At 37.9% G+C, this 12555-nt stretch overlaps 1 protein-coding gene across 8 annotated transcripts in view; it reads left to right on the forward strand.

Moving 5' to 3' along the window:
- THRB (thyroid hormone receptor beta) overlaps positions 1 to 12555 on the forward strand; it is a 316316-nt gene that overhangs the window by 253688 nt on the left and 50073 nt on the right. The window contains exon 1 of one of the 8 annotated variants that reach the window (XM_048838581.2): positions 2400 to 2841. The exons of the other annotated variants lie outside the window; for them this stretch is intronic. Coding sequence (XP_048694538.1) covers positions 2400 to 2841 — 442 coding nt within the window. Of the gene's footprint in view, positions 1 to 2399; positions 2842 to 12555 lie in introns of those variants that run through there. 8 annotated transcript variants of the gene reach the window in all.

A 12555-nucleotide genomic window follows, 5' to 3' on the forward strand; every position in this document is an offset into this window, starting at 1 on the left:
AAATCCGAAACTGCACAGACAAATTTCAAAGAATTACAAGCTCTGCTCACACAGCCGTTATAGCAACATTGCACATTTACAAGCTTGCAAGGCTACAAAGGTTAATATTCAAGTCTACAAGTCCTTGGGATGCTTCAGAAACACAAAGAGAAAAATATCTTTAATCTTTTTTTTAATTTAAAGACTTCTTTGACAATTCCTTGGTAAATTTAATAATACAGAGGTATTGAAAAGCATTCTCTCAGAACATCTCAGGTCTCTCCAACTGTGGTGGCTCAGTAGCCCACCTTTTTCCTTCTTGTTTATTTTTAAATGCACTTCAGAACTAAACTGGAGCCGCATGGTATATGGTAGAGTAACATGGTAGATGGACTTTTGTGTCAAAAATAATGTTGGTGAAAAAGACAGAAATTTAGTCTGAAAAGGTACAACTATTTAGCTTATGAATCTCAGTTTCAGTCCTTAAATCAACTACTAAGTTATGTAACTGATTTTTTTCATGTTTTGTGAGGTTGCCAGGGTTGCAGTGGCCTGTTCGTGAAATATGAATAACAAAATATAAAAATATGTATGTGGGTCTGCGTATTTGTGTAGTCTTGCCAATTTTTGATCCTGTAATTGACATGGATATACAGTACTAGCCATACAGGGAGACCACTGGAAAGTGAAATTAATTTAACAGGTTGTATTTTTTGAGATTATGCAAGGAATTGTGGAAAACTGCATTACAACACATTGTTCCCTACAGTTTCCTATATGGTAGGGCCTCAAAAATTTTCAGAATGTCCCTAGAAAGAGTTTATTTTCATATAGCTGCAAATAAGTGCATACAGATAGTGGTCATAACAAACACATCTTTTCCTTTAGATTATAACAAGTTTTGAAATTTACAAGGTGTAAACATGTTCAGAATATAAAAGCTGAAATATTTGTGTTTTAATATTTCAATTCTTATATATTTGTGTCTAACATTTTCTGAATATCATGCGTCATACAAATGATGCCCTGTCATTGTACCTGCTCTTTGTGTGTTTTTTGGTCTAATGTGCTATAGTTACTGACAAAATCAAGTTTGAGCTATGGTGAGAACTATAGAGCTAGAAAAGGTACACAGGAGAAAACTGTATTTTAGTTTCTCCTACCTCAGACATAGTCACTACGTTGCTAGCCAGGTTCTGGTTTTAGAATACTTTTGTAGATAACAAATAGAGATACACAGAACAGAAAGAATGCCGCTTGATTTCCAAATACTAGGCTGAGTATGCATTGATAGCAATTAGAAAAGGATTGCTTTGAATTACAAATTGAGTAAATGTGATATTTGGGAATGAAATATATGGGAATAAGAACAAACATGAGATAACAGTATTTAATAGTGACTTTTCTGATCATACTCGCATTTTCAAGAGTCCTACAATAGCAATATTCCATTTACTAAAGTATATAGAGATAACTTTCAGAACTTTTAACAATATGTCAAATCTGAAAATCTAATTCTCATAATTGTTTTAAAATGCTTTATTACCCACTTGTATAGTTAATATGCATCCAATTATTGATATGTATACAGAGAATTCTCTTGAGTGAAATTCCTGCAAAATTACCTGTTCAATCCATAAGAATAGCAGAATTTCATCATGATTAATGTAGCAATGAATATCAAATTGGCATCCACTGATAATGACTTAAGATGTTCAGTACACGTTATAAACTATTTTACATTTTAATTTTGATTCATATAATCTAAAATATAAACATTTGTGAATATTTGGAACATCAGCTATGGAATGACATTACTGTAGAATCTAGCTGTGCTGTCCAGTAGTAAAAAGGAGTTATTTTTAGACATGTAGTTTTATGAACTGACAGTATTTAAATGTTTTATCTAAAACACATTTCAGGACTGTTGTTAATTAAACATAATAATTGTTGCCTTGTTATTTATTATTATTTATGTATTTGTTATTTGCTTATGACCACAGTGTTAAAACTCACAAGATAAAATGTGTCTCTCTGATATTGCTCTGGTAACCTCAACTAGAGAAAGGTAGTGGTAGCAAGAGCGGAACTGCTAAGCGTGCCCACATAAGAATGTCATACTTAGGTAACAGAGTGTCCCTCAGGTCAGCCTACGCTAAGAGCAAAGTCAAGCAAGGCTGAATCCTTGATGTTTTGTGTTTTAAGTATCTGAAAATTGTACACGACCAGCCTCGACCCACAAGACCTCAAATGATCATATGAGCGAGGCAATAAATTGATGGTAACTTGCCCCATGTTCTAGTTGTGGTGTTGATGAAAGTTGCATCTAGTAGTAACCTGTGCGTGTAGATCCAGCTGTCTTTTCAGGCTTAATAGAGGGGGAAATCATTACATTTAATTGCACTGAAGGGAAACTGACTATGGTGGCTGAAAGTGCATGGCTGAAAAGCTCTGCATCTTATCAATGCGGTCAAGTGGAGATGCTTGTGAATACCACCAGATCAAGAGAATTGGGAAACCACTTGCTTTCCAAAACTCCACAGCTCAGCAAGATTTTGGCAATGCCAACAGTTTGTCAACCAGTGCTTATCAACCCTCCAAAAAATGGCCTTCCAGCCTGGGACGGGCTGGTACATCTTCGTGACAGACATCTACAAAATTCCATTTGTGATATAACAGAAAATCACTTGTGTAGGAAAAGACATTCCAGAAATGATATGCTGGGAAATGGACAGCAATCTTCACAGTTTCTACATGCTTCAGTTTGGACTAGCTCAATATTACATCCAGGTCATACAGAAGTGAATATTCAAGGCATGTCAAGTGCCCAGGAGTACGATAGAGAAGAAAAAAAATGTAAAGGTAATTAGAATTATTATTCAGAACATAACAAATATTTAAAAAGAAAAGAAGCCAGAGTGTCTGTGGAGTTGGTCAGGCTTTGGCCATAGATAACAGCTTTGTAATATGGGGCAATCTAGCTACAGATGTTTTTCATGGCAATAGTTGTGGCTTTCAGTTTATCCTGAGAGTATTTCATCTTTGTATGTTTTAATATATTTGTAAAGAGCTAAAGTGATGTACATTTTGAAATTTATTTTAAAAATTAATTTTGCTATATACAGTATATAACTAATTCCAGATGTCCCTTTAAAAAGGTTTCCCCCCCCCCCTTGGTACCCTGACCAAAATTATTTCTTTTTGTGCCTGGACTTTGGTATAGTGAATATTGTTTTTCTTGAGCAGGCAGTAGTATTGAAAGTTCTGTTTTAGGACAGTCCTGTTTGTCCAAGCTAGAGCAGAGTTGCGAGGGAGGTGTTATGCCTTGTAAATGCGTAACTGTCACCACAAATTTGGTGTTTCTGTGGTTTATATTCCTTTTTAAATTGAATAAATAGTTTGTCAGTGCTCTTCTCTCAAAGAAATAAATATTTGTGCATTATGCTGTGAGGGAGGGACAACAAGTTCTTTTCTTTTACTTAAAGTCTTGCGTCACTCCAGAAGGAAAGATTATAGTGTCAGGAAGGATATCACCTCATGAAAAAGTTAAACTGGTCTAAGTACCTGATTTCTTTAGATTTAGCTGCTCTTTACCTCAGAATGCCTTCTAGCTAACAGATGTAAGGTGTTGATCGCTTTAACGTCTTACTAAGGGGCTGTCTGAAGTCTGCGGAATCCAGACAGCTCCATCAAGTGTTCTGTTAATTATGTTGTGTGTCAAACAGTTTTAATACAATTATCCGTTCTTCTTCATTTTTGAATGAAAATAACTTTTTACCTCAAAATTGTCTTGAAGGGAGAGAACTTGAAAAAAGTTGCACATTTTAAGTAGCAGTAGTTGCTTCGTCAAGAGATAAGCTGTCTAATTAACTAATGTCTTTTAACAGTGTCTTCTGATTATGAGACATGAGGGGACTTAAGAAATTGGGTTGCCTGTGTCACAGGACTATAATTGTACTTACCAATGTTTGTTCAGTACTAGTCTTAAAAGTTTTCAAAAACCGTTGAAGAATTTGTCAGCAAACTATCAATAAGCAATTTATTTGTGACAAGACATGAGGACATCTTACACTGGAAATGAGCTATAAGGAAATAATCAAATAATGGCCAGGGTGAGCCTATAGAAAATTCTGGATTATGAAAAGAGACAACTTCATTCTTTGTAAACCAAATTTCTTCAAATTCACCAAGGGCACTTATTCTGAGAACTAAGTTCATGACAAGTCTGAACCTTTCAGTATAAAATTAACTATTTTTAGGTAACCAAATAGAAAAAGGGATATTAAATCTTGGAATGAAAGACAAATCATATTGGTGTTTTATCTAAACCTTACTACAGTCTTGGTGGAATGTCATAACCAAAATGCTATACTTTAATAGGCCTTTGATTCCACTGAGATGCATGGCACTAACCACCAAATGCTAATGTCAAAATGTGACAACCATGCGTAGTATCTGATATATGTACTTTGTAATATAGGAATTGGAGAGCCAGAACTAGGAACCTAATATGGTCGGCTGATATCTAGGCACATCAAACAGAGATTGCATCTGTCATTGGGTTGGCGTTTAAGAATTGGGTTTTTTTTCCTTTTAAAACTTGTTCTGTGATAAAAGTTTGTATTTTGAACAGTGTCCTGAGCCTCAAGCGTGGGATAGGTATAACTGTAATACAAAATAAAGAGTCAAGTAGATCAAAAACACACATTTTTTAAAAAAGTAGGGACTCATTACACCATATGGGCATAAATATAGGTGTATTTGGCAGAGACAGATATGGTTGAAACATTTTCTAGAGCCAGAGCCACACTAATAGATCTGCCAAAACAGAACAGTTGATGGTGTAAATTATACTTTCTTTACAGTACACAAAGATCAACATTGTCCTGAATCAACTGTGCAGTATGAGACCACAGCGTGCAGGCAGTTTGCATTGTAATTTCTTCAAAGAGTAGTACAGAATAGTGGGTTTTGTCAGAACTGGCATAGAGAACGTATGCTGGCATTCTTTTAAAGGTAAAAGTATATCAAATTGGTGTGATTAATGAGTGACGTGTGGGTTAGTATTTTAAAATACAATACTGTGTTGTCACTCATAATCATATAAAGATGGCACAAAGAAAGGAATATAATGGCCATAATAACACAAAAGAAACAAAATGGATATAATTGTATTCAAAGGCCAGGAGATGATAATATTACTTTGTACAACAACACTAGAATTCTGAAATATATTGTAATCCTTCATGCTAAATGTTCAAATGTGCAAAAATGTATTTGACCACATAAATATTTTTCTCCATCAGTGTAGGGAAGGGCCAAAGACATCATAAGACCCTTCCCTATAGTCCTTAGGGAGATCCCCATCGAGTCCTGAATAATTCGTATGCTGTGTGATGTAATCCATATGATCTGGAGGATGGTGTGGATTGCACCCTCAGCAAATTTGCGGATGATACTAAACTAGGAGGAGTGGTAGATACACTGGAGGGCAGGGATAGGATACAGAGGGACCTAGACAAATTGGAGGATTGGGCCAAAAGAAATCTGATGAGGTTCAATAAGGATAAGTGCAGGGTCCTGCACTTAGGACGGAAGAACCCAATGCACAGCTACAAACTAGGGACCGAATGGCTAGGCAGCAGTTCTGCGGAAAAGGACCTAGGGGTGACAGTGGACGAGAAGCTGGATATGAGTCAGCAGTGTGCCCTTGTTGCCAAGAAGGCCAATGGCATTTTGGGATGTATAAGTAGGGGCATAGCGAGAAGATCGAGAGACGTGATCGTTCCCCTCTATTCGACATTGGTGAGGCCTCATCTGGAGTACTGTGTCCAGTTTTGGGCCCCACACTACAAGAAGGATGTGGATAAATTGGAGATAGTCCAGCGAAGGGCAACAAAAATGATTAGGGGTCTGGAACACATGACTTATGAGGAGAGGCTGAGGGAACTGGGATTATTTAGGCTGCAGAAGAGAAGAATGAGGGGGGATTTGATAGCTGCTTTCAACTACCTGAGAGGTGGTTCCAGAGAGGATGGTTCTAGACTGTTCTCAGTGGTAGAAGAGGACAGGACAAGGAGTAATGGTCTCAAGTTGCAGTGGGGGAGGTTTAGGTTGGATATTAGGAAAAACTTTTTCACTAGGAGGGTGGTGAAACACTGGAATGCGTTACCTAGGGAGGTGGTAGAATCTCCTTCCTTAGAAGTTTTTAAGGTCAGGCTTGACAAAGCCCTGGCTGGGATGATTTAATTGGGGATTGGTCCTGCTTTGAGCAGGGGGTTGGACTAGATGACCTCCTGAGGTCCCTTCCAACCCTGATATTCTATGATTCTATGATGGTGATTCAGAATGTTTTTAAAAAGAGGGATAGAGGTGTTGTGCAAAGAACTGAGATAACATAGACTATAGCCAGACACATTCAGTTTGCAAACAGTCAAGAGAATATAACTCTTCTGGGGAATAAGGCCCTCAAATAGTAAATTATACTCTACAGGTGTTGAATGTGTTTAATGGCTCTGCTTCTGCATGTGTCAGTGTTCTGGGTTGTCTTGGACACTGTGCTGATGAAATCATTGCCTAAGTAGGAACAATCACAGAAGTGTTTTGTGTTAATGTTTATGTAAGTTATTTTTTGTTGTTTTTATTCATGAATGAAAGAATCCAATATCCATTTAAACCAAAAAACCAAAATGCAGATACAATACACAAAAGAAATGGCTGAAGTAGAAATTGTGTGTGTTGTTTTCAACTCTGCTTCCAGACTCTTCGGTCCCAGTCCTGCGATACTTCCTTAGGTAATTAGTCCCATTCTGGGACCTGAGTGAGGACTGTTGGATCAGGCCCTAAGAGATTCAAATGAAAATGTTTCAGCAACATTTCAGTTCTAATAGTGATGTTAATTTTTGGCACTGTTTTATGATCTGATTTGTTTCCAGGGAAACAAGTGTCTGCAGGACTATCAACCTGAGTTTTATGTCAACATAAAACACTAGCGTACTGCAAGTGGAGACACTCATGCCCCGGTACTTCTTGTCATTTTTTTTGGGTCAAAACAGGCCTTTTCCATTTGGGCCCTTTTTCACACTCTCCCTAGTCTTTTGTGACATGATTTCCTTGTGTTGCGGTAGTTACTCTCAGAAAAACAGTGCATATTCTGTAGCATAAGTATTATTGATATTATTACAAAAAACAAGTAAGATGAGACTTGACCTTAAAATAAAGAGAGACGTCTCTTAACAGAGTTCTCCATATCATGGCCATAGATTCTCTATCCTAGGGGTTATGTATTGGCACCAATCTCTCCATAGTGGTTTTTTATATCAAGTCTATTTATTTTCAGACAAGAAAGTTAAATTAAATGGGTGAGGAAAAGAGATGGGTGAAGGATAATTACTAAGAAGCTGATTGCCTCATTTGTCAAAACAAAATCACAAGGGGAAAGTATCTGCTGTTGAGGGTATTCACCACGTTACAGGATTGGGTTCTCAAGCTTCACCTCACATAGTTCCCTCCTTTCTCTAGGAAGAAGCACCTCATTCTGGAATCCCCAGGGAATTCTAAGTCTTCGTGCGAAATTCTGGCTGCTTCCCTGCAGATCCCAAAGCAGTAATGCATGGAGCCTGGCATGCCACACTGCAGCCTAACCTCCCACTTTTCCGCTTGCTTTTTGCTCCCCTCCATCAGTGTAAGGTTCATCCCGCCCTACAGATATTATACATCAAAAATATTCTGTCCTTTTTTTGATCATGTACCAAGCCCTTCCTTTCAGAGATGGAATCAGAACTGTATCTACCTTGGCACATTTAGGATCCATAATTCCTCACAACTGTAGCTTCACCGGTAGTAGCACCCATGGAGGCTGTAGTGTGGACAAGGCAGCCATTTTTACCACTGTCCCATGGATATTTCTGACTGGTGGTTTAAACACGGTAAGAACCAAACAGTGCCAGATAACTGTGCTTCAGTAAGCGAAAGACAAATTGCCAGGGTCAGACAACCCAGTGGTAAAAATGTCTGAATCCTGTCTACACTACAGCCTCCAAAGTTACGACCACTGGCTGGGTGTGATGGGGTTTACAGACCCCGCACTAAACCAGAGCAAGGCATGGCACAGTATTGGGGTAGGGAGGCCCCACCCTTCGGGGGTTGTGGGGCATGCTCCAGTTGGAGGGATAGTTTAAAAAGGGATGGACAGCCCAGGGAAAGGGCGGAAGGAGCTACAGGGTGCACCAGGAATGAGGCCGGTGCCTGGAGCTTTGGACAGTGTGACTATGACACTGGTAAGAATATGCTGGAAGCAGTGATCCAGATTCCTCTCACCCCCTCCTTTAGAGTTGGGAACCCACGAGAGGCCCCAAAGAGCAGGATGCCCCCATCCCCGGGGCAGACTAAACTGCTGCTACTAAGACTGTGACCACTCCCTAAAGGGAGAGACCCAGCAGGTATGTGACTTGGGATGGACCAACAAGTAGTCTGGACATTAAGCCCTGGGTTGGGACCTGGTGGATCAGGATAGCCCGGGTCCCCCTTCCTTATTCCCGACTCCCCTCTATCATGACAGCCCTGAGGAGAAGGGAATCAAGAGGGACTGTTTCTTCCCGTATATGACCTGGCAGGGCCCCCTCCAGAACAGAGAGACTAAAAAGAACTATGGAACCATGGCCTGACCACTTGGCCAGGTGGCTTTTGGACTGACCCACTACACTGGGGAATGCAGGAACTAAATTTGTTGTGTAGATGCAGACCAGTGTGGCCCACAAGTTTCTTTGCTGTCTTGCAAATGAAACCTGGCCTCTCTGGCATGTCAGTCTCTCAGTGCAACAATCTGTTCTCTCTCAGTACAACAATCTGTTCTCTGACTCTAGGCGAGATTTTTCTTCCAATTGCTGGAGCACAGTTTTCAAAAATACATATATGTTATACATTATATATGACAGACCCAATACACAATAGGTAGTGCTAACCACCTAGATGTTGCATAAATCTTCAACAACACGCCTAGTCTTTCAGTTTGAATGGATGTGATTGCTCAGTTCCCCACTCCACACTAAATAAAAGGTTTAATTTCAAGTCTGTATCTCTTAAACTTTATCATATTTATTTTCTAATCTAAATTGGTCTGTTTCTGAACATGTATTGTTCAGGTCTTTCCCCCAAACTCACTTTAAAGAAAAGTGTTGGGGTGAAATCCTGACCCCATTGAAGTCTAAGATGTACTCAGATTGATTTCAGTGAAGCCAGGATTTCACTCTGGGTATATGAATATTGTAACAGTTACCAATGCACCATGTCAGTTAGTTTTCTCCATTTTTAAGAAATAAGTATCTGCTTGTTTTTCCGAGAATAATGAAAAACTTAAATTCCATGCAGATTTAGTCAAAGTAGGATTGACACTTACGTAATCTTTATCTTTACAACTTGCTAAATATAATTTAACTGAGATACACTTGTTAGTCTTTTCAGACTAAAACGTATTACTAACACACGCCTTTACTCAGAAGAGGTAGTAATTGCTTAGGGACAAATGTTGCCTCAGGATCTGAGTGGAGCTCGGATTCAGGCTCACTTTACTTGAAATTACAAAAGCATCTGATGGCAAAATTTATCCTTAACAATCTGTTGATTCTATATCCATGGTATATATGGAATAAAATACACACAATGTTACAGGTCTACCCAAGCTGATAGCAGGAAAGGTGTATTCGAAATGGCTCCTGTACAGACAGTAATAAAACTTTTCTGTCTTGACTAGATAAGCAAAAGACTATTTAAACTCTTTTTTAAAAGGTCAGTTCATGACTTCCTTGTTAGTACCAAACTAAACAGAAGTAAATGGATTAGTGATATATGTGGTGATGGTATTTAAAATGACAATATTTTCAAAAAAAAATTAGACTGAACATTTGCTAAAAATTAATTTCATAGTTCAGATTATGTCAAGCTTCTAATATATATAATTCGTTATTAAATTAAATAACTGAAGATTTATTCAGGTAAACAGTGCTTGAGACATACCAATGGATAACATTTGGACATTTGAGGAAAAAATATGCGTAGGTACCCTGAACAGTTATTCTGTAGTGTATAGTTTTCATCTTGTTGTGAGCTTTTACATAAATTCACGTTAGGGGTAATGGGAGTTGTGTCTGGCAATCAAAAGAAAATACCCTACTGCATGTATGGAATGGTTTGTTTCTGGGCAATGAGGGTACTGTATTCTCAGTAGATTAAAAGGTGTGTTTGTGTAACACACACAAACTAGTCACAAAGCCTGATATGTTTCATGTGTTTCGGCATAAATAAATAATTGCAAAGTTCTCTGGTCATTTTGTGTCAGTGATATTGTCAAAGAAGGAAACTGTGACAAGTACTAAAATATTTGTGCACTCATATCTGATCTTTACATACAATAAATCGTAAAGGAAAAATAGTTCCCAAAATGTTTCCACCAAAATATTTTTGATTGCTTTCTAATGTACATTTTCAGCTTGAGTTGTGGCCTTGGCTTCTTTTTGGTAAAGATGTTGCTTTTGTTCTCAAGGGCGAAGAGAAACTGGGCTTTTTTTGCCTTTAAAGAAATTAATAATATGGAGGAAAAACATCAAACACAAGCAAATCAACATAGTAATGTGTGGGGCTCACTTTTCAGTACCCTACTTAAAACACCCAAAAGGGGACTGATTTTCAGAAATTGCATCCATCCTTAAAAAAATCAGTCTATTTAAGGTGTCTCAAGTTAGACACCCAAAACCACTCATTAGTTTTGAAAACTTATGGCATAAATTCCAGCTAAATCCAAAATTACAATTGCAAAGTGTTTTTATAAAGCATATTACTGAAAGGTTAATTTTAAATTATATTTTGTTGAGTTTGAGACATTGAAAAACAGAGGACAGAGGTGTATGGTGTTTTGGAACTTATTTCTGAAGTTTTTAGTAAGCATTCCTTGCTCCAAAAGGAGTGTGTTGATGCTTTCCACGATGAGAGTTAACAGGGACAATTTCATTCCTGAAACAACTCTGTTGACTTCAGTTTTTGATTTATAGTTAGAAAAACAAATGTAAAGTAATCAGCGGGTGAAACAGAATGCATCAAATCTTGAGACGTGAAGAGCACCTGCCCTGGCGTCAGTGGGAGTTGATAGTGCTCTGCACTGCTCAGGATTTAGTGCTTTGGCCCATAATAAAATAGGTAAGTTGTGTCTGGAGGAAGAGGGAGTGTTCCTTTATGTACTCTTTAAATCTTTCTAAAATGTTCCATGAAACCAACTAAGGAACAATGTGTCCTCCTCAAGTCCCATTCTTTGGCCTTTCAAGAGTACTTTTTAAGACCCTCGGCCTCATTTCAGCAAGGTAGTTAGGCCCAGGTTTAAGTTCATGGCTGAAGGGGGGCCTTACTTCAGTTCATATTTAAGAGTGGTGAATATTGTTTAACATCAGTGAAACAATAACAGTAAGAAACAGTTTCTTCTTTAGTTAATATTGTTAATATTATTTTTGCTTCTCAATAACAAGAACTTAGTGATCCAATGAATAATACAATCGTGCTCCTGTTCTCACAAACATCTTGCTATATTGTAGCATGCCATTGAAGGAAAATTCTTTGTCTAGGGAAAAATAGAGACAACAGAAATTATTTTTGGTGTAAAGAAAAAGGGGGGAGAGAGATTAGATTAAAATGGGTGTACTAGTACTAGCATTTGAGGTGGTGAATTATTATAAAATCCTATAGTAACTCTGTTTCTGAACTGTTTCATGGTGTTACATGTTTATAACTTGAGTGTGTGAATAAAATGACTGGGGAAAGCCTGTAATCACACTCTATTTGCGACCAAATATACATTCAATACTTCATTACTGAAACATGCAAACAAGATGAATGAAATGTAACGGCAAACCAATTAGCTTATTTAAGCAGTATCCTATTTGCTGATCAAGACAAATTATTCTGAAGTTTCCCACCTGTTAAACTCAATAGAAATTACCTACCAAAATCACTGAAGTTTAAAAAAGGCTGCTTTCCTGTAAATGCATTAACAAGCAGCAGGGAGTTCATGTATGTGTGTGAGGCGTGGGAGGTTCATGTAGATAATTCTGTAAAACAAAATCAATAAAGCTGATGACAGATTAAGATGCTAAAATTTGTAAAATTAGACTACTGTTTGGGTCAACAACACAGCACTATTGGATTTTCTATGGGTTAATGCTGAAAAACAGGATTATTGATTTTAGGATTTTCAGCATATCCCCTCTTAGGAGGTCTTTATAATGCTTCACACTTAAGTTGACAACTATAGTGACATAACTGTGTCCTTGCCTTAGTAATCATTGTCTAATCATATTGGAAGGGGCTGAAATGGTTTACAAATGATTATTTCTAACAAACAGTTGAGGGGGTTGTCTGGCCATAGCCGCCTTTGTCTGGTGGTCATTGCTACCTGTCTGCCATCTTCCCCAGGAATTACAATCACAGATTAAGACCTTTGACTGTCATAAATCTGCTTCCCAATATGTTTGATTGGCAGGGGAGCTCACAAGGCATCCCAATATAAATAGGATTTTAGCACACAAGGTGCTG

Source organism: Caretta caretta, chromosome 2 (genome assembly GCF_965140235.1).
Source record: "Caretta caretta isolate rCarCar2 chromosome 2, rCarCar1.hap1, whole genome shotgun sequence".
In the NCBI taxonomy this organism is placed as follows: domain Eukaryota; kingdom Metazoa; phylum Chordata; order Testudines; family Cheloniidae; genus Caretta; species Caretta caretta.